The sequence below is a fragment of the Mercenaria mercenaria genome, chromosome 1 (assembly GCF_021730395.1).
Source record: "Mercenaria mercenaria strain notata chromosome 1, MADL_Memer_1, whole genome shotgun sequence".
Classification (NCBI taxonomy): Eukaryota; Metazoa; Mollusca; class Bivalvia; order Venerida; family Veneridae; genus Mercenaria; species Mercenaria mercenaria.
The window spans coordinates 71,077,726-71,101,493 of NC_069361.1; the positions used below are offsets into that span (position 1 = coordinate 71,077,726).

At 34.9% G+C, this 23,768-nt stretch overlaps 1 protein-coding gene across 4 annotated transcripts in view; it reads right to left on the reverse strand.

Annotated features, from left to right (window-relative positions):
• The window catches only part of LOC128559231 (ephrin type-A receptor 2-like), a 76,553-nt gene that overhangs the window by 45,843 nt on the left and 6,942 nt on the right, over window positions 1-23,768 (reverse strand). For all 4 annotated transcript variants that reach the window (XM_053550468.1, XM_053550457.1, XM_053550461.1 and 1 more), the window contains exons 3-6: window positions 20,469-20,525; window positions 11,694-11,768; window positions 9,424-9,478; window positions 7,442-7,662 (exon numbers count right to left, since the gene is read on the reverse strand). In XM_053550468.1, coding sequence (XP_053406443.1) covers window positions 7,442-7,662; window positions 9,424-9,478; window positions 11,694-11,768; window positions 20,469-20,525 — 408 coding nt within the window. The remainder of the gene's footprint in view (window positions 1-7,441; window positions 7,663-9,423; window positions 9,479-11,693; window positions 11,769-20,468; window positions 20,526-23,768) is intronic.

Here is a 23,768-nt window from a genome sequence, read left to right on the forward strand (position 1 = left end):
ATGAAATACTTTTGAAAATTGAAATATCTTTGAAATTGAACTTTAAATTTGGTAGACTATTTATGTTCGAGCTACGACTGGTTACCAGGTTGGTAGTATATAATCAGGCTAGTGCAAGCTAAGAGAGTCACAGTTAATCGCTGACTTCAGGCCGATAGGCCGCTAACTTCAGCAACATTAGTTAATCTAGTCCATTACTTGTGCTCAATGTAGACTTGCAAAGTGTGTCAGAATCAACAAAGATGTAATCATGTTTATCTTCATACTTATATTGAAAGTTCCTTTGAAAAAAAATCTATGTTTAATCTCACCTCATCTTTGAGTGGCAGAGATAAGAGATAATATGAAAAACTAAGATCGGCTATCAAAGACGACTTTACGGAAGAGGAATTAAGGACATGAAAGACGGATAGCAGTATAAGTACTAAAAGTTAGATCACTGTGAAGGGCCTTTCTCTTTGAAAATAATGAAACACCACTATCTAACATTCACAAAATCGGACGCCTAAGATTCTTAAAATATATTATACCTTCTAGTAATGGCGCCAAATCGACTAGTTTTAGGATAGACGCGTTGATAAAAACAAAATCTCATCATATACTGATTATTTCAGGTGTGTTAAATAATGTGTTTGACAATAAAAAGCATTTTAACAGAAAAAAGAAAACTGAGTTCCTATCACATTTCAACACCCAATATGTGCTTGATGACATTTTACAGCGGAATGTATCTGACCTACTTTTTACACCTGTTCTCGTGCAAAAACATGCAAGTTGTGAAAATTCGCAACCCAAATTCTCTCCTGCACGTTAAAAAGAATGTTTCTAGGTAAGAAAATTTAGTCACCTGTTGTTACCCAATGAAAATCTTTGTTTTTCAATTTGGCACGCGGATTTTACACTTAATTATAGAAATGGGAAAACATGAGTAATATCGTAAAAGATTGTGAAGCCGACTTCGTACTAGGATCATGACGAGATCACACCTTTAGTCATGGTGCTGTTGATTGCCTCACACTTACTACTGACATCCGTTAATTTTCCTTGCAAGTTTTACTCTTGCTGAAAATTAGAAATGGTTATGCGTCTGTTGTAAGTAGCTCTAAATTTTCTGTTCTATGACAGGAACTTGTCCGAATACAAAAACTTAAAAAATCAAGTATCTGTAGATTTTTTCATTACTAGATTAGAGCTAAAGTAAATGAAATGTTATCATAAACACTGAAATGGCATTGAATAGAAGGTGTTCTTAAGCCCAAGTCAAAATATACTATGCACGTTGATTAGGTGCGAATTGGTTTTAAAATGAATACCAATTAAAAAACTGAAATATTGGCAGAAATGAATGTGCTATGTAATTACAAGCCACTGCCGAACATAACATTTTACTTAAACATCTCTTGAAAGATCTAGTTTAAGCAAGTAATCATATATGAGCCGCGTCATGAGAAAACCAACATAGTGGCCTTGCGACCAGCATGGATCCAGACCAGCCTGCGCAGCCACGCAGTCTGGTCAGGATCCATGCTGTTCGCTTTCAAAGCCTATTGCAATTAGAGAAACTGTTAGCGAACAGCATGGATCCTAACCAGACTGCGCGGATGCGCAGGCTGGTCTGGATCCATGCTGGTCGCAAATCCACTATGTTGGTTTTCTCATGGTGCGGCTCGTATTGAAATTAAGATAAATGTTCGTAATTGATACAATTCCTCCTTGAAACATCGAAGCCTAGATTTATATCTCATTAGTTTCAAAAAAATAGCTAATGAGAAAGAAAACTCGTTTTTTTTTCTTAACACGTACACAAAAAAAAATCTGATCCAACTAACTACAGATGCACCGGAGAGAAGTATCTCGAACAAACTTGCATTTCAATTTCACTAATAAAGAGAAATCGTTTCAGCTTCACAACTAGAAGAAAAAAAACGACTTTGATGTATGGCTATCTGACACAGAGAAACATCAGATTAAAACACCAACAAATTGCACGGAAAACAGAAGACCCGTGCCAACTCTTATCATTTTCATACTTATTATGGAGTTCAGTTATCACAGACTTATTTCCTGTTGTCTGTAACGAAGACTACCAACAAGTGATTTTGTGTCGATTTCCAATCAAATCTTCCTCAGTTCTAGGTTTGTGTTTTGTCACTGTGCCCAATAAAGCTAAAAGGAGAGGCCCCAATCTACGAATAATCTACATATAAAAAACGTCTGTCTATTAGATGGGGGAAATAAGTAATACTGGGTTATGTGTCCGTATAATTGGCCACTATTTATTAAAGATGTACCGTGCTCATCTTTCACTAAAATATTGATTTATATCTAAAGTATATCCTGTTCATATGTATGTAACTTGGTTAAATGTATATACATTAACTGTGTATGTAGAGCTGCTACCGTTATCTAGTAACAGCCATTGTTAAAAAGATTCAATTTGTATTAGTGGCATTTTATATTCATCTTGTATTTACTCATACATGTATTTTTCGTGCTTAAGTAGATACTGTGTAGTAACTGTTCACATTTTCAAATCTGAAATTTGGACATGACATATTTTATGTTTAAATATAATTTTCTTGTTTGTGACGCACATAATTCTAACCAAGCAAGCCACAACATCCTGCTAAAGTACCATGTGGTGTCATAATTCATGTTATTTGAAACTTTCGTCTATCACTGTATCGGATGACCCTCCCTCTCTCTCCTCAATATCAATTCACCTCTTATATGATATTAGTACTCAACATTTATATTTAACTTACAATAATAGTAACATAAAAAGTTAAAAAAAAATTCCTATTTAAATATTTTACAAGTAAAACATGGGTTCCCTTTTTTAAACAATATAAGTCAAACATCAAGTGAGATACTGCAAACTTTAGATTAAAAGCGACTGCAATCCTACCTGGAACTGCTGGCTATCTGTATTTTAAGTAATAAAAATGTTCATACTTAGAATGGCATTTGTGAAGCTGATCACATCTCATCTGAATATTTTACAGAGAATAATAACCTCATTTCAGATATTACCTAATCTATGATAATAATGGTATAATTTTTCAAAATAAAAACCTTGGAGATGTATGCCAAATCAATTTTCCAGTATTATAATTTTACTTCTGGGCCGATGGCAAGAAATTTCAGAAAATCACAGGTTTCTTGTACGCACACAATGCGAACTCCGAGAGTGTAATGTTTTCAAATAGGTTTTTAATGGCCCTTTCACTGATATTTAACAGCAATTTGTAATACGTGCCAAAATTACATAAGAATTTTATGATCTTCGGGATTACAGAGACATTCGGGGTTCTTTACATTTCATTAAGGCGTAAAGCCAAACACTGTGTATAAAACTGAAAGAGAAATTTAGGTTTTCCTTTAAGGTGTTATTTACAAAGCTCCCCATGTGTTTTAATAAATGAAATTTTAATTACTAAGAAGATCGTGTTGAAGAATAAGAATATGTAGAGTTTGAACTTGAAAGAAACAGCGGTTGTTTGGCAATAATAAACCGACCGACATTTGGAAGAAGTAGGTGCTAAGCAAAACTTCAAGTGAAAGTCTGAATGTTTGTTGGATGTATTTGACAATAAATCTCGTAACGAGATCTTAATATAGAAATAAGTCATGTACAGATGTCAAAAACGTAGACTTTCTATCTAAATGCTTTTCCAGACCATTTTTGTTTTTTCAATACTTTATCAGAATGCATGAATAGGTATTGTTTCGAAACTTTTCAGGTAAGATAATTGAGCCGCACCATGAGAAAACCAACAAAGTGCGTTTGCGACCAGCATGGATCCAGACCAGCCTGCTTTCAAAGCCTATTGCAATTAGAGAAACTGTTAGCGAACAGCATAGATCCTGACCAGACTGCGCGGATGCGTAGTATGTTTGTGTTTCAAACATTTCCAGTGCACGTATTCAGAGAAGAAACATTTCTATTGAATATAAATTACCAAAAAAAAAAAAAAAAAACTTTCTGTACTTGATGTAAACAAAGTGGGAAACCATGAAGAAAAATGTCAAAAATATATCTTCCATTATCAGCAAAACAAAACCGAAAGAACTACGGGCAATATTTTTCGAAATCGTCGGTTCATGTTTATTGACAGAAAACTTTTGCAACCCATTTTACAACAGCCAATGGAATTCTAACCTAACCATTTAACTATCTAAAAACTGTTCTGATTTGGCATCTGCAATCTCCATATATGACAGTACAGTTACCAAGTTCACTTACAAAGTAGAGTTCTAATCAAAGAAACAATTTTCTACTTTTCAACTGAATCAAAATTCTATCGCTCTGATAACGGTACGAAATCCTTATTCAAATTTAAATTAGCTTCACAATCATGTTCTATATATAGCAGCTAATGTATTGTTCCTAAAATATTTTCTGAAGTAGTAAAGACCTTGTGTTCTTATTTTGATCAATTTACAACTTATGTCTTCGGACAAAAAAAACCATCTGAAAATAAAAATCCTGACAAGAAATGAATTAGCAAATGAGTTAATATTTAGTTATCAAAATGTAAAATCATTGCACGTTTGTGAAGTTCCCTTTGAAATTGACCGACAGATTTTTTTCCCGTTTTGCCAAAAAACCAAGATAAATAAAACGCATCAGAAAAATAATGATTTTAAATGCAATTTTTTTCAGGCTTTAAGTATTACACAATCCTGTCCTAACACATACACAAAAACCCTGTAGAAACGTTTATTCAGAAGGACCTGTATCAAGTAACTTCAGTAAGAAGTTCTGACTTTGTCTTAAGATATAAAAGTCATGCAATATAAAAAATATTACTCGCATACTCAGTAAAAAAAAATACAGCATAAAACCCCAGACAAGAACGCACGTTATAAGGCCTAAGTGTTACCTTAACCGCAATATCTTTCACTCAAAGAAATTCTATAAAATCAGACCTTGCGCTCCTTCTAAAGCAAAATCAGCATTGGCTCTTTGTTCATAAAGACTTCTAAAATCTTCATGTAAGACATACAATTACCAACTGCACTTGTGAACCAAGGTTAATCCCCACGCTTATCAAAGAAGCAATTTGCTTAGTTTTCATTAGCTTCCACTATATTAAAATTCTACCGCTTATGATAACGGTGCGAACTTCTAATTCTAAATTTGCTTCGTTATTACGTTCCCTGAGAAGCGACCGCGGTATGGTTCCTATATAATTTTCTGAAGTAGATAAGACCTCGTCTTCCTATTTTCAACACCTAACACTTTATCTCTTTGAAATAAATTGTGAAAATGAAACACCTGCTGTATAAAAGGCTGATGAGTGAATATTTGAGCCGCGCCATGAGAAAACCAACATAGTGCGTTTGCGACCAGCATGGATCCAGACCGGCCTGCGCATCCGCGCAGTCTGGTCTGGATCCATGCTGTTCGCTTTCACAGCCTATTGCAATTAGAGAAACCATTAGCGAACAGCATGGATCCTGACCAAACTGTGCGGATGCGCAGGCTGGTCTGGATCCATGCTGGTCGCAAACGCACTATGCTGGTTTTCTCATGACGCGGTCCATTTAGTGATCGAGATGTAAAATCATTGCGCGGTCATGGACGTCGTTCTGAATCGAAGGTATAGATTGACTGGCAAAATATTTAGACCAGAATAAAAAAATTAAAGATAGTTTAAATAATTAATTGGAACAGAGTAAATCATGATATTGACCAGCAATACAAGTTCCCTACCCGAAGAGGCATTTGTCATTTTTGCTGCTTTAGGGACCACATTTTTGTATTGAAGATCCTGCATATTCTCCAACTAACCTACCACCTATACGTCGAGTTTCATGAAAAAAACTTTCGAACAAACTAAAACTCTGACATATTTTACCACAGCAATAGACCCATGTTGTCACCCATCCATGTAACAGTTTTCATAGAGAAAAACTATTTTGTACTGTTAAAAAGTTATCGCAGGATCCCAGTTTACGTGAGTGACTGACGGACAGACAAAATATTGTCTTCTAGTATCTTAACGAGTTTGCTAAATCACTGAAATTTTCTTTTGTTCAGGCATATGTTATCACCTAAATACTGTACATTTATCTATATGTGTTATCAACACCCTAATATTTTATCTTTATAGCAAACCCCATCAAGATAGGAATCTGTACAAGAACGATACGATGTAGAAGATCGTAAAAATCGTCTTGAAGGAGAAAAGTCAAATGGGTTATGAGCCTTCATGATAAGCTGCAACCATTTGTGTCTCTGTCTCCTACATCAATGTAATCTCCCCGTACTTGAATTCGGTGTTGTTTAATTTTCTTATATTTTTAAACATGAAGTCCTTTGAAAGTATCAGTGCAACATACTTTCATTGAAGCCGGTGTTAGGAGCGTGAGGTGTTACATAATTCAATACCTCTCATGAACAAATTCAATACTCTTAGTCTGTTATTAAAAGATATTCCTATTATAAGTATCAAAAGGACGTTTTGAGAGCATTTACTGAGAACCAGTGAAAGAAGGGAGCAACTTGAAAGCTTCTTCACGAGTGTTTCCCAAAGTTTACCTTGATAATATGGGATTATGGGCAAGGTGTAGCTTATGATCATAGGCATTTTATCTTACACAAACGATGTATCGAGTGACTTAGGACTAGGGTAATGCATATTTTGCCTTACCCGAACGATGTATAAAGTAGCTTAAAATATTGACTTTTTCTTACCCGAACTATGTATCGAGTAGCGTAAAACATTATATTAGGCATTCTGTCTTACCCAAACGATGCATCAAGTAGCTTTATATGATAATGGGCGATGTTATGTAACATTCTATATCCGATAATTAGTAAATTCGACATTTACTTCGAGTACATTTTTTTCTTCTCACTGCTCTACGTCTGAGATGACAATATATTCAGATTCTACAGAAACGTCTCACTCAACAGCGACATTTAAATAGATAAGAGACATATAACTATAAACGGCAAAAGCATTTCAACGTTTTAGTACCACACATATAAGAAAATTATATTAAACATGGGTCATGTGATTCTGGGACGATCTATGTATGAAAAGAATTGGAACCACTGCCTTACCCTTGCATGATTGTAAGAGGCGACTAACAGGGTCTTAGCACTTGGTTTTGCTGTAACTCTGTGATTCCAGCAGGTATGCAAATTTTGATTCCATACCTCATGTTTTTATTTCGATGTAAATGGGATGTGAAACCAAAATTTGTAGTCCTGTTTGGCGCCATATAACTTATACTGTGTTGGTGCCCCGTAAAACCCAAATAAATAAATGAATTAAAATGACGGCGAGTGTTCATGCTAAATCCTAAGCAATAAAATTGATTTTGGAGACAAAGTAGAACTTAATATTTCTGACCCCAATATTGAAACTGTCGTGTCTGAGACAGGCCTGCAAGCTCAATTTTGTGTGCAGCGTAATAGAAATCATACCTGCACAATTTGTTTCCAGGCGCTTCCAGCTTTTTTGTTTTTGTCCCTGGCAAAAAGAACGTAGACAAAGTTAAGGTTCGAGCCTTGTTTGGTACCCGGGACGATGTTGTTCACGATTGGTGTACTCCAAGCAACAATAGCCTCACGCATCATCTTTTTCTCAATGCTTACAGCAGGAATCTCAGTAAATGACCTTGACAATGACGAGTCGGATACTTCCGCTGTAAACAGAAATGTGACGTGGTAAAATTTTGATTTCGAATTTATAACGTGCGCTGTGGTTATTATTTTTTCAATGTGAAATAAAGTAAACTGCAGAAAAAAGAGGCATGCTGTTGTAAAAAAGACATGGGACATTGTGAAATAAACGGAAAAAAATAAAATACTGGAATGTGGAATAAAACATGTCACTCGAAAAATATCTTTGTCATTATGAAAGAAACTTCTACATGGACAAGATAATAAGAATGATGTCAGTGACGGCGTCGCTGCAAACTTTGAAAAAGAAATGAAATTGACATCAACGTAAATACTGGGGTTCACAACTTCGTTTGTTCATTTAAGTTTGATTCGTTACGCTGATACATTATAATAAGCTTTGTTAGAAAGGGGGAACGGTAGTGGTTTCAAAATATTCAACCGTTCTTCAAATCGAGCTTAAATTAATTTGCATACGCTAAAATTCGATTAATACGGTTTTAAAACAGTGCAGCCAAAACGAACAGCACAGAAACAATAATCATTAAATATACAGCAAAGAAAACAGAATCTGACGGCAGAGCGCCTGATTAGAGATTTACAGAAGCCCGGCTTATCAGTCTTAATCCAGGAGGATCCGTTTAACGGTCGTGTCTACTTAACGGAGCGGCTTATCATGCAATTAATTCAGGCATAGATACAGAAGGTACAACGTGTATTCCAACTGACATGATGCATGATGTTAGTGTTGAAACTGTCATATTTGATTGCCTGGAACGGGAGTAAAACACAAGATGTACTCTAAAACGACCGATAGTACTCGGCAGGCAGATGTGCACGAGATAACGGACAAAACAAAGATCTGGTATTTGTCTGAGATTGCGAGGTCAATGTAAAACAAATTGAACTGATTCATACAGAGAGGAGGATATAGGTTAGTTTTGAAATAACTGTCTTGTTTGTAGCATCTTCTGATTTTGAATTTTGGTTTTTGCTGTTTTTGCTACTACTTTGGTAAAATTGGTACTGACACTTTAATTAAAACACACGTTGTTTGAACAAGATAAACTAAAACGGGCTGATGCATAGTAGTTTTAAATTATTGACAACTGGTATGAAACAATTAATGCTACTGTATTTAACTATAGGTATTGGTTTTTTTGTGTATTGAATAAAAGCAGGACTTATAAACCATGGACAAACTATTCATTAATAGATTTTAACAAATTCCTGTATGTCCTGGTGGTAGATTTATGTTCTTTACTAACATAATGTAGTTCAATTCAGGCAAATACATATATCCCTAACAATGATTTGCCGTTAAATGATATCATTGTTTGGAGTTCATATGCGAAGGAATTATATCACAAGGGCGCAGCCCAAGTGACAAAATAATACGCATCTGAACGACAATGATTTTCTCCAAGAGAAGTCATTGTTTGAGATATATTATTTCGATTCTAACGGGATATCAAGAATAACAATCTACGTCTCTGACAAAATTCAGCAAACATTGTCCGCTTTGTATGGTTTTCTTTTCCAGCGCGTCGCTATGACGTATGACGTATGACGTAATAATTAGGACGTTCCCACAGTCATCTGTTGCATGGTACTACAGTCTCAGTCTTTTTTGTTTAATTAGAAAATCAATCAAGTCGTGTTAGAAACAGTTATAAATGTATTTATGAAGCATGTTTTCAGTAGAACAGCCGTTTATCAAAGTATATATTACAATTTATACAAAATATTTATTATGAATGAAAAACCATAACTGGGTTACTTACACTTACTCCGAGATACGTATTTTCGGAACTGACACGCCGTTTGACATCCAACTTTCTATAAAAAGAAAAAAAAATCACAATATACAACAACTGGTAGAAAAAATATATAATTTTATTGCCTTTAGATCTGTTTGCCTAATATATATCGCTACTACAACGGCTTTCATGATTTCTTGATTTCATACAAGAAGTTGTAGTTCTCTGCAAGTAACTGAAAGTTTGCCCGTACGATTCTGAGGTACTTCCTGAACAAAACAGTATGTCTTTGGTCCTATGGTTAGTGAGACATTAGTTCTTATCTGGGAGGTCCTATTATGTTAGTTTGCATGTTACGAACAAACAGCGGAGGAAAAGGTAAAACTGTTCCATTAAAACATTTCTTTTACATTTCTTCAGGTGCTGTAGAACAGTGTATTCTGATACACTCGTAAATATGCTAACAAATGGCCATTAACTCACAGATGATGGCAACATTATGCGGAATGTGAAATCTACTGACAGGAATTGTATAGCAGAATGCACGACTTGCAAACCACCGTATCATGCAGGAACAGTAAGTGCATGAAAGACAAGCATCGAAGCACATAATTAAAATGGAGGTAAACAAGGTACACCTGTATGTTAGGAGATCAGAGCGCATGGTTTACGGCATGCGAAATGAATGCAATCTCTTTGTTGCAAAAAAAAACCTGCATTCTCTTCCAAATGTAATGTACTGTTTTTTTTCCATTTGTCTATTTGACCATCATGATTTACCAAATTCCTATAATTGTATTTATTTTTGTTACATGTACTTTGCCTTTGCTTATTTGGAAACAAGTCCTTCGTATGGGTGTAACAAGAGCATTAGCTATTCTAGTTCAGTTCAGGTTTTAAAGGAGAAATAATGTTAAAAATATGATACTACAAGAGACTACCTAGGGACTTTTATGGTCACCGTTAATATTTGGTATTTGTTTGAAGTCATATAAAAAGCAAAATTTAATTTTACTTTTTACCGTCACTGCAAAAATCTTAATCATATAATGCCCATTGTGCCCGGTTTGGGAAAAGTGGTTTAGTGTCAGTTGCGTATGGATGAAAAACCTAATATATGGTGTACATGATTATTCAACATTCCATAGTCAAATTTAAAGTTGAATTTTCGCAAATGTTGTCAAAATGGCCGTCATATCTGAAAAAAAATCTTGTCTGCATCTAAATGATTTATTGTGTAAACCTTTTCATTTTGAGCAGAATTTGCCTAGGATTCTTGCATCCATTTTACATCTTATAAAGAACGTGTCTAACCATAGGGTCTTTGGGTAGGGCCTAAAGAGTATCTTTTTGATATGATTAGCGAATGATTTTCATATTTTAAAGGTGTAATTATTGCACGTGTGTGTAGCTCAATGGCACTTGTTTACTTTACTAAAACTCTGATATGGTACATTGTAATTTGTCACATCTTGCCGATCCAAACTTGCCGCACCTCTCCTCACCACTCCCTCCCCCTTTGTGTAACTGCTTCTTTGGTTGTATAATTTTGTTATGATCAATGTGCTATATACATGTGTGAAGACTTGTCAGCGTACAGGTTTCAAGTTTTACTACCGTCTCTTGTAAGTCTTTTACAGAATGACCATGGCATGAACATGTGTTTGTTGCCTATATGTCTTATATACTTTAAGTGTAGAGACGTCAATGGACTTTAAATCTACTGTCAACAATATCTCCCCCAAATTCCATCTTGAACCTGACTGTACACCTGATCAGGCAATTACTGCGCACACAACACAAGGACAATTGCCAGATTACAATCTCTGCGCAAACAACTCAAGGACAACAAGGACAATTGCCCAATTAAAATTTGTCTGAAATGGTCTCATATAAGTCATACAAATGGCAATGCCTAACTTATTTTCTGGTAAAGGTGAATGATGACAGGCCATTGTCATTTATATGAGTTCAAGTCACGAAACAGAAAAAAAATCCGTCATCATGATCACATTACTATGTCTAAAAACATATAAATGATGTGAAAACAAAAACTGCTGGATCTCGAAGCTAAGATATCAGATCATTAAAGCTGATGACACAAACACACCTAATATTAAAGTTCTATTAAAACTGAGCCAGAGATTTGAAAGACGACTACTTGTTGGGCGTTGTACGACATCTACAATTTCCAAAAAGGGTGAAGCATTTTTTCGTTAAAATAGTCAATCAACTTGGCCTAAATTCATTTAAATGGGCGGCAGAAATTGAATTAATGAATTTTTAACACTTACACATATCTTTCGTCTCCTGCAGGGCTCCCTCCAAACATCGGGCATGCTGAAGATTTCTTCACAAACACCCCAACACTACAACAGAGCAGAAATTATAAATAATAAATTTAATTGTTTTCCTTTAAGTTTATAAATTTTGGCAATTTTTGAAACTATTTTTCTACATTTTCCTGAGAATGGTTACGCTACACTGCGGATACTAATGTTGTACATATAATGGCATACATATCTTTTCTGATAACGGATGATGATTTTTTCTTTCACTAAATATTTGATAGCAAATAACCGCTGCATATACAAGTTATATCCTGTTTATAATTTTCAAGTATTTCAAAAAACAACATAAAAACGATACGTTATTTTCTATACCAAAATTAATCGGTTCTTTATTTGAGTTACTTTTCAACGTGTTATGTATAGGATAAACATATTGTTTACGTTATAATTTGGAAGAATTCGGTGTGTTTATTTGAAATATGCTTTCTTTTCTACGATTGTTAACTGCGAACATTCTTCGATCGTCTTAAAAAATCACATCTGTATTTATTCTTTCTTGGGGGTTTTCTTCTCCATTGATGGAGTAAAACCTGTTTTCAGTCTGAAGGCTACTAAGACCGGAACTTACTGAACTCCAAAACAAAATGAGAGATGACCTACTGACCATATGTAATCATCGTACGAAGTTTGACTACTATAGGTCGAAGCCGTTTCGAGTTATTGAGCGGACACCGTTTTCAGTATAAAGTTCACTGTAACCTTGACCTTTGCCAAACTGATTTCAAACACAATAACGTGTGATCTATTGATCATAAGCAATAATTCTATGAAGTTTGACCACTGAAGGTCCAACCCTTCTCCAGTTCCTGAGCTGAAACCAATTTCAGTCTGAAGGTAACTGTGACCTTTGACCTACTAACCCCTTAAAGACTACAGATCATTCACCGACCATAGACAATTAAATACTGCATGTCTAAGTCTTCTTCAATTACGGAACAGAAACCAATTTCAGTCAAAAGAACACTGTGACCTTGACCTTTAACCGACTGACACCAACTTCTACAGAAGTCATCTATTGACCACAGGCAATCGTTTTATGAAGTGTGTGTATTAATAGGCTTGGGTGATCTTGTGTTTTTGATCGGAAGCAAAGTGTCTACCGACCGACAGACCGTCATGTGCAAAACAAATCCCTTCGAAAAAACAAACTTTGTAGACCGCCGTGACCTAAAATATATTTAGAAACGATAACCAGACGTGTGCACTTTTTACACAAAAATGTGATTAAAAAATCGCTTTGAAAATGAAGTCTTGTAGTAAAGATTTTACGCTTTTCTGCTATTAATTAATAACATAGATGAGAAATTGGCATCTAACAGACTTTACAGCACGATATTTACTGTATTTCAGTCACGAACAGTTCTATATGTGTTGATTCACGTGTGTGAGATGTACGAGGAAATATTAAATGTTTCTACGGAACGTGATTCATGAACACATGAAGTTTATTGATTTAATAGCCAAAATAATATTAATAGATAAGAATCTTACATGAGATACAGAGTTCGGCTAATGTTTTGTTAAAATTTATAGAGTATTTTTGTCTTGATTTAACTGTAAGATTGTGCCTATTGTAGCCATATTAATATCACTTTTGAAGTGAAATGTACCTACAATAATAGTAACTTTCTTACTGATTTTTAGGTACAGTCTAGCTAGATTAATACTTACTCTAAGTTACTTTGTTACTAAACTAGTAACTAGCTTTAAGGTCGATCCGGCTTCATTAAAATAACTTAAAGGCGTAATGTCACTAAGGCAATAACATACAATAAGATACAGTCTAGTAACATTAATACTAACTTTAATTTACTGTGCCATGTAACTAATATAATATCTCATTTTAAGGTAAAGTCTAGTTACATTAATACTGGCATTAACATGTAATGTATGTCCCTAACCTATTAACTTTTTTAAGGTACATTCTATCTACATTGACAGATCTACTAACTTTAACGTACAATGTCATTAACCTAATAACTTATTTCACGATACAGTTTACTTACAATAATACTAACTTTAACATGTAATGTCCCTAACCTATTAACTTATTTTAAGGTACAGTCTAGTTATATTAGATAAGTCTACTTACATTAATACTAACTTTGACGTACAATGTCACTAACCTTATAACTTATTTCAAGATAAGTCTACTTACATTCATACTAACTTTGACGTACAATGTCACTAACCTTATAACTTATTTCAAGATAAGTCTACTTACATTAATACTAACTTTGACGTACAATGTCACTAACCTTATAACTTATTTCAAGATAAGTCTACTTACATTAATACTTACTTTAACGTGCAATGTCACTAACCTTATAACTAATTTTAAGGTACAGCTAGTTATATTAATACTTACTTTAACGTGCAATGTCACTAACCTAATAACTAATTTCAAGATACAGTCAAGTTACATTATTTCTTACTTTAACGTGCAATGTCACTAACATTATAACTAATTTTAAGGTCAATCTAACGTACAATGTTTTTAAATTTATAACTGATTTTAAGGTACAATCTATTCACAATTTCACTATACTAATAACTTATTTTAAAGTACAATCTAGTAATATTGATATAACTTTAAGATAGAATGCCACTGAACTAATACTAATTTTAAGGTACAATCTAGCAACATTAATACTAATTTGAAGGTATAATCTAGCAACATTAATACTAATTTGAAGATACAACGCAATAATTACATATTGGCTTGATGATTATAAACAGAAGTTATTTGAGGTCTGAATATATTTTACTGAGTAAACAATAGTAGCTAAAAGTGCGCATGTTGAGAAGACAAGAGTGAATGATATTTCGAAAGTACATGAAAAACAAACACATTTTGTAGTTGTTGTCTTTTCAATAGTTTTAAATAAATTGGTACCTTTGAAAAAATATGAAATATTTTTTCATCTTAAAAGTAAATGTATTTTCACTTATAAAATTATCAAATAAATAAAACCAACATAGTGGGTTTGCGACCAGCATGGATCAAGACCCAGGATCCATGCTGTTCGCTTTCAAAGTATATTGCAATTAGAGAAACTGTTAGCGAACAGCATGGATCCTGACCAGACTGCGCGGATGCGCAGGCTGGTCTGGATCCATGCTGGTCGCAAAGCCACTATGTTGGTTTTCTCATGGCGCGGTTCAATTATGGTTATTAATTCAGCAAACAAGTAAACTGATGTTTTTTTTATTGCAGTCTGTTTTTCAGCTTTGAATATGCGCCTCTTTTAATGACAGAGGTACGGGAGGGTTGGTTTCGTAGGTCAAGGCAGCTGGCGTAAAAAATTCTAACTTCTTGTTAGGTAGACAATTCGGCCTCTGTCCCACAGGTCGCAGAATTTAGCCGCTGCCTGGACACAATCTCGTACAAGAGCAAAAACACATAACTGTATAAACTGACGTAACAGCCATCAAGTTATTTCAACATAAATTGCAAGAACTTTCTCTATAATAAAAGATATGACTGAACTGAAACTCGTTAAAGATGTAACGATTAAAGAATCATGTTGAGACCAGAGAGAAAACTGTTGTTTGTTAACTAGGCTTCATGATGGTCTTTTAAAATTTTGATGAAATGGTTTACATAGAGTCTTATCGTTTAAAAGAATTTCAAAGTTGGAACATCAAAGGAAAGCAGTTTTGCAAAGCGATAATGGGAACACACTCTTTCAGCAAAAGCTTTGATAGTTCATTCCACGTTTACCCCCAGCGCTAAATGCATAATGATTTGAAATATGACGATATAACCTAACACGTAGAAATAGCGTTTTTGAGGATTTATTTTCTATGGTATCGCTACCTACATCAAAAGTAAAATATATCCGGCAGGATCTAAAGAAAATAGCTGAGAGGAAATTTTGCCAACACATTTTATTGGCCAATATCATTTTTCATATTCCTCCTGGCGCTTGCTAAAGCTTCGATATTGGAATTCAAACACCGTGAAACAGTCTTTTGAAAAGTGTGCCAGGAATGAGTAAGGATTGTACGTTGTGTATCGAGTAATACACCTGACGTAAAAGCGCCCAGTAAACAAGTTTCTGAAACACATTGTTTAGTATGCGTTTGACGTAAGACTGTTGTAAACAATATACGGTCCAACTTGTTATATTGGAGCTGTCAGTTTAATGTAATTAGCTTACAAATGATTGCTTTTAGGTCAAGCATATATAACAAGAGAAAGTAGTTTTAACAACATATGGTGTCTAGTCACACTTCAGGTAAAATTGTCACTGACATAAGCGCGGTAGGCTTTTTGCCTAATGCTAAGTAAACTACACTGTAAAAGAGATTATTTTCTATTTTTCATCCTAAGCAAATCGTAGAGTAGACCGAACCTGGTATGATTTCTCAAACAGCAATGCTTTACGGCACAAAGGGGGATAACGCGGTCATGCAAGGTAGGCAGACTCTTTGGCCATACCCAACAGATAGTGTCATTTATCATATCATTCATTAGTGGTACAGCGACCCTATTAAGGACTGGGTATTATTTTTGCATGATTTGCCAGATGTCTCAATGCGGTTTATACCTGTCTTAATGCGCAAAAATAATGTTCAGTCCTAATATTGACATTTTTACAGTAGCTTGCAACAAAAACTAGGTAGGATTTTCTTCAAGAGTATCAGAAAAAAATACAATAAATGTTAGACTCCTCTAGATCGATTACAGCCAAAAAGACTAGGCCACGTAATCACCTTCCGATAGAAACACAGTTCCTGTGAATGTAACTGAATAATGCACGGTGACCGTTTTCGACTTCTCGCACGCAAAAAAAAAATGCCACGCCTTGTCATGCATATGATAGTAGTTCATCATGGTCTGTACAGGAGACACAGAATACAATCGCTAGAAACTAGAAACTAACAAAGTCTTTCAGTACTTTGTAAAAGTATGAATAGTTCAAGGGATGTTATTATTACATTCTTACGGTTACGTCAGCACAAAACTCATTCGAAAATAATTATCAGCGCGTTGCGGTCACCACCAGAACAAAAGCTATTGCAGCTCATAAAACATGTCTAATTGTTGTATTGTTGTGGGTTTACCGGGAATAAGCATTTTGCTATAAAGACCTATTTTTCTATGATTCACCTATGTCTACAATCCTCTGTTGTACAGTTTCATACTTTTCTTTTTCATTTTCCCTGTCCTGTTTATGAAAGCTTTAAAATGGCCCTGAAACCTCGAATAGATAGATTATCAAAATATACGTGAAAGTATGTTTTTCTGCTTTATCAATAATTTTGTACCAGTTAAGTACATGTTTTGTACATGTAACAGCAAAAAGTTCACAGACCAGCAAAGACACTGTTAGCTATAAATAAAAGTTGGAGGTAAAGTATTTAATGGTCAATGGGTGCGCAGTCTGTGCCAGTAAGTTCGAAGCATAGCAAAACTAAATGGAAGGTGAGTGTTATTCAACAGAAATGATATATTGAACGTACTGAAGACTTAAAGCGACTGGGTCACAGCGCTGTTTGTTTTTTCTTGTAAAACTGGAATTGTTATTTTCTAGTAGAAACTGCATATTGTGTAAATGGAATGTCTCTAGAATTATGTCAATGTTTTCGAAATTTTGAAACTGCTTCCATTAGGCAGAAATTTTTAAACAAGATATTAATATAAAATGAATCGGTAAGTTCTTAGCAGTATCTATAAAACACTCGTGCAGCCTGTTTAATATTAAAAAAAAAGCTCTCTAAAGAATAAAACGCGCAAAAGAAATGTGATATCAAATAGAAATTTGTATATAAGTTTCTTAACTTTGGCTTTCCATTTGTATGAATTAACTGATTACAGTTTGTTTCAACTTTTACTTGTTTTGTAGGAATTCTTGTACGGAAAGGCACGGAAACGAAACGATTCAAAACCACAGACGGTAATTTTCCGGCTGTGACTAAATACAGAGTTGGTGCACCTATGATATATTACAGACTCCGGTATTTACCGGATTAACTAAATTTGAAAGAAAATATCTTAAATGTATATATTTTGTAACCATGGTGATACTAACCCTAACAACCTCTAGTCAGTATATTATGCATTTGATACTCTAAATGTGTGTGGACATGCAAAAAAAATGAGTAATTTTGCCGTGCGCTCCAACGGATAATAATTCCGCGCAGGCGCAGAACGGCTGCACCAACTCTGCAATGAGAAACATTCTAATTTTCCATGCAATCACGTATTCTCGTACTTTTCCGCCGTTGCGATTAGATGGCGGAGAATGCCGAAATCGCATACACGGGGATTACGTAAGCGAACGGAAATATCCGACTGTTAATACGGAATCTACATCGATCCTCCTGCAAGTTTTTTCTTTCCGTAGTTATAGTATCTGGCTATGTGTACACGTTAATATCGGAGATTTTTACTCTGTCTTTGAAAGAGTACCTTTAACATTTTCTCCTAACGTAAGTAAATGGAATAGTTGTGGTTTTCTGGTATATATTCGTACGGTGCTTACCGCGATCTATTTGAACTCTATCATTCAAAAGAAAGCTTGAACAGGTTCGGAAAAAGATTGTTCAAATCTTAACAGCATCTGAATTGCATCAGCAATACCATTCTTAACATAAAGTTTGCTCGTGAAAACCTTCAGAAAAATGCATTTATCATATAAAAAAATTGCTTTGTTGATGGCGGCACTTAAATCATTATGATTAACTGTTACGTAATTATTACAACAATGCAACTTGTTGTTATTGCCAGGTGAGGATTCCAGGCTATGCACTTTGTGAATTCCGGGATAGTCGTTTGACTCCAAAATGGCGACGAGACGGTGCGAGTATAAAATCTTCCTCTCTCCACTTTGTTTTTAGTTTAAGTACGTTTAGGTTAAATTGCTGCTTTTTTTTTCTTGTACCGATGAAGAAATACCTAAAATTTACTTCAGGCAATATATGAGGCAAAGGAAAGTATCTTTGTAACAGTACCGAACTTTTGTAACTACTTTTGACAGTAGGATGAATTCATTATTAAAACTGTATACATGTATCAATGGTCGAGCTAACTGCCGTGGGCGTGAGGTATATGTGACGAACGACATAATTACTAGGCAAAGATTCTTTTAAGTATTCCATACTCAATATTACGTAAATGCAGCTATGCCATAACTGACAAATGGTTTCAACTATATGTTCTGTAAAGGAAATTGATTTTACCGGCTTAAATGAAACGATGGGAGCGCAACTAGGACATAACTCATTCTGACGTTCCTGTATCTTCAACCTTTCAAAAGTGTTTTCAATAATTGGGTTTTTGAGCAGTAAATAAAATTATCCTAGACGTTCATATAAAATATTCAAAAGAATAAATGCTTTCAAGTCTCTAGAGATTGTAAAATTCAGAACGATTTAAGACCAGTCGGGGGCATATTTTCATAACACTGTTTAGAATGTGCTGACACTGAGAAAACTCTACATTATCAAAATTGAAGCAAGTTGAACTGTTACTATTTTTAGACGTAACACAGCACGATCAACTCGGTATTTTTAAAGCAATATTGTGATTTGAACGCACCGATTATTGCTTTCTGAAGACTTAAGGTTAATTGCTGTTTGAAATTAAGAATTATATAAAAACGATATTTTAAATAAATAAATCAGAAATAGAATGCTCATTACATTTGCCTTTTTGATAGCATTTCTCAGCTAAACAAATTAAATGTAGCGCCTAAGGTATATTTAATTTCCACGTGGAATAATAAGCAGTGAAGTTTCCTCAAAACAATTATCAATTACAGCTGGAACTGTGAAAGCTGATGTTTAAAATTCAGTTTTTGGAAGAAATAAGCAGTTTTCCCTAAGATAAATCTGTCTTCGAGATGAATTTTAAGATTTGATTGTTTTCAGCATACAGAATTTTATTTCAATCATTCAAAAAAAGAATATGAATGTTAAATTGTACATTTTTATTAAAGATTACAAATACTTTACCTGAACTGTAATAGTTTTATCAGCTGGGGATACTTCTACAATCAGCGTGTAAGATAAACAATACGAAATTCCCAAATAGTGGTGGCTGTATTTTTTAAGTTACATCGGACTATTTTTGTCATATGACAACTTCCAAACTTAAATATTTGAGGAAAATCCCTGGTACCCCTGCCGAGCTCCCTCCGAGATTAGTGATTATTTCAGGCATGGGCGGGAACTAAAGACTTTCCGCAAGCCCACTGGTTGGGGGCTTCTTCACATGTCGGGCCGAAAAGAGCTCGAACCCTGAGAGATGAATTACATGTATCTTCGCAACATAACTTGAACAAAACGTGTAAAAGTCCAATACTGCTTCCTGTGAAACAGATGAAGCTGCCAACTAAAGAGAAATTCTAATCTAAAGACGCTACAAAAAAAACCCCATTCTTTTTCAAAGTTTTAAAAGCCTCTTGTAGGGAGGTAATATGAATTACTTTATTCAATAAAAGCGTCTAGACTGTCAAAATATCTCTCTAATTAGAATTTAAACCTCTACCCTGCTATATTTCTAAAATTGGCTGGTCCATCATGCAGTTTGTGCAGTGCCACTTATTATGCAAAGGGGCGTTCACTGAACATTTACTGACTGACTAGCGAACAGTGCAGACCATGATCACCCTGCACGGACTTGCAGTCTGATCTTGGTCTGCACTGGTCGCAACACGGCAAAATCACTTGCCCCAAGCAGACTAAAGATTAAAGGAAGAAAAGTCTCACCGAGAAACACGCGTCAGACATCTGACATTCTTCATCGTCCACGGTGTCTTTTAAAAACTGAAAGAGAGAAGAAGAAAAATATCTAGAGAGTACAAATGCATTCAAAAATGAATAATAGATTAAGGCCCGTAAGTTCTATTTAGGATTTGCTATCGGTACAGTTTTCCGTATGAAATGTCCGATTGTCATTCCGTATAATTTTCTTTTCGTCTCGCAATCGTACACTTGGGTATACTTTCTGACAACAGAGTATCAGTCATATTATGGGATTGTTTGAAATTCTTTTGACTGTTAAAATTTTAACTGGGATGTCTTCTTATGGCAAAACGTTTTTCTAGTTACAGAATATTGAAGGATTTAAATGTACACTTTTGTATTATAAAATACTGACAAACCCTCGTCCATACAATATGAGCACATATTAACACGTACAATATGAACACATACAATATGAGCACATATAAAATAAGAAACAAAAAATGGCATCGCATTGTGTCCTATGGTTACCATCTGATTAGCTTTGCATCGGGAAATATGGACTCGTTCTTCAGCGGAAGTCCTGAAGTCGCGCAATATTTCCGCGTCAGAACTCGTACATATTTCCCCGACCTATAATTATTTAGACTAGCTCCTAGTATTACATTTATATGATTGAATGTAGTGAACTGGGTCAGACTATTCTATATTAAAATTTCGTTTTATAATGTATATTACGTAAATAAATATGCGAATGAAATTTCATATGTGTATCTTGAATTATGTGATTTAGAATAATTATGGATCACACCTGAATTTATTTTTCAGTCGCGGCTGAATTTGTGTGCAAACAATATTATACTTTTACCACGAAGTCGTCTAATTGAATGTATAACATTAGATTCTTATCTATGGAAGGCATGAATGCCATACCAGTGTTCTGTGATGTTTCTTAACTGTGAATAAAGTTCAATTAAAAGTCATAAAATCCGTTTCAATTAATTATATCATAGTAACTGCATCGTAAAACGTCGACCGCCTGGCAGAAAACGGTCGCAATTTACCACCGCGTTGAAAACAACTTGATTTTCCACATACACTTAAAAGATACAAATCACGCCTTCCAGAATCACAAGTCTTGTTTGAAAACAGGAACTGTGGTTTTATTAAATGAAGTGATAATTGTTTCAAGTGATCAATCCATTGACTTGACAAATCCCAGACACCGGTTTCACAGAAACTACAATTAACTACGGCCATATTGCAATCCACGGTCATCTGTTATAAAAGGATAAAAGGATTATCGACACGTCATAGAACGCTTATCTACGAGAGTATTCTGTTGATCTGGGAGCTTTTTTTTTTTTTTTTTTTTTTACTGAAGATGGCCTTGAAATAAGATAGTTTCTACAATTTTCGCTGTCCAAAATCAAAACGTAGTTCATTTTTTCTCTTACAAGGCAGACGTCTTGTTAATGATGTAAAAAGCTCTTTGAAGTACAAGACACGCAGTAAAGATATGATGTTATTTTGCAGAAAAAAATTGTTTCTGTAACTGTAAAGAAAACATCGTACACTTTTACATTTGAGCCGCGCCATGAGAAAACCAACATAGTGCATTTGCAACCAGCATGGATCCAGACCAGCCTGCGCATCCGCGCAGTCTGGTCAGGATCCATGCTGTTCGCTTATCAGTTTCTCTAATTACAATAGACTTTGAAAGCGAACAGCATGGATCCTGTAATTGTAAAGAAAACATCGTACGCTTTTACATTTGAGCCGCACCATGAGAAAACCAACATAGTGCATTTGCAACCAGCATGGATCCAGACCAGCCTGCGCATCCGCGAAGGCTGGTCTGGATCCATGCTGGTCGCAAACGCACTATGCTGGGTTTCTCATGGTGCGGCTCATCTAATTGCTCCTTTGCAGTGTTAAGGACATCTGAAGTTTTTATCTGTAATCTAGTTGAATTTTGTTATAACCACTGCTATGAAATCGCTCATCGGATTTCTTTTCAAAAGCTCTTTAACGACACAAAGTATAATTTTATACAATTATAGAGCTTCATAATTTTGTCACGTTCTATGGTTTTACGGCATCATGTTTCGTTGTTTACATTATATTTGTCCTACAAAAGTCACATATACAGAACAACACATCCCGTCTTTTGAAGGACAAAATATGCCCTTGTGCAAGTGAAGTGAAAGTAAAAAGTTTTTCTTCAAATATAAATGCAACAAGTCATTTAACCGTATACAGATATTGAAGTAATGTCTTATTTGTTATCGAAAGCTTTTATTTTAATATCTGTAAAAGGGATGTAATATAAGCTCTTGCATGTTAGACAGGATTTTCCCGTGCTTTTTGCCGGTGCTTGAAAAACTAATCATACACCGCGGGGTGTAAGTTGACACACGTGGTGTAATTCATGAATGAATGTGTAAATCTATACGTTACTATAATAAAATAGTGCATTTGCTTTACTTTATTTCTTCAATTTATTGAAAAATACACTATACTAGAAAAATAATTAATCACCATGATCACATGTTAAAGCTGCGGCTGGAAAATTAATATCTGGCTCTCGGGCAACTGTTTGGCGGTAACTCGACAGAGCCCCGTTACAAAAAAACAAAAAACAACAGTAACCCTCGAGCCAGATATCTCCACCCGCACCTTTAACCAGTGAAAGTGGCCTTTACTGTGAGGGATTGCTAAATAATCTACGTTTAGTCCTCACCTCTGTTTTTTTTTTGTAATTGTTAGAAAGAAAACGACACGTTTTTAATTAAATGTAACATTTTTTGCATAAAAACGAAATATTCTTCCGAAAGTACCAAATAGTATTTCGCAAAAAAAAACAACAAAAAAACACGGAATATTCGAACTGCATTTCGTTTTTACGAAATAAAACAGAAAGCATATCTAAAATATATGTACAGGATGTCTCTTTCGGGTCTCCTTACTAATCACTAATGGTTGGCCAACCCACGTGACTTCTGGATACCGTAAACTCGGAGAAACGTGGGTAACATTTTGCCTATATCATCCTTATTACTTGACGGATTTCTATAAGATAAAGTGCTCCAATAACAGCAAAATGAGTGTTTTCCTCAGTATTTTTCTCAAACACTCCGCCCAAATGCAGTTCGCATAAAAACTGTTTAGATAACGTACAGACTTTCGCAGTTGGGCGAAGTGTTTGAGAAAAGTACTGAGATCTGATGGCAGACGCTTTGTGCGGTGGAAAGCACTCATTTTGCTGTCTTCGACACAACTTAATTTATGAAAATCCGTCAAGTAATAAGGAAAATAAAGGCA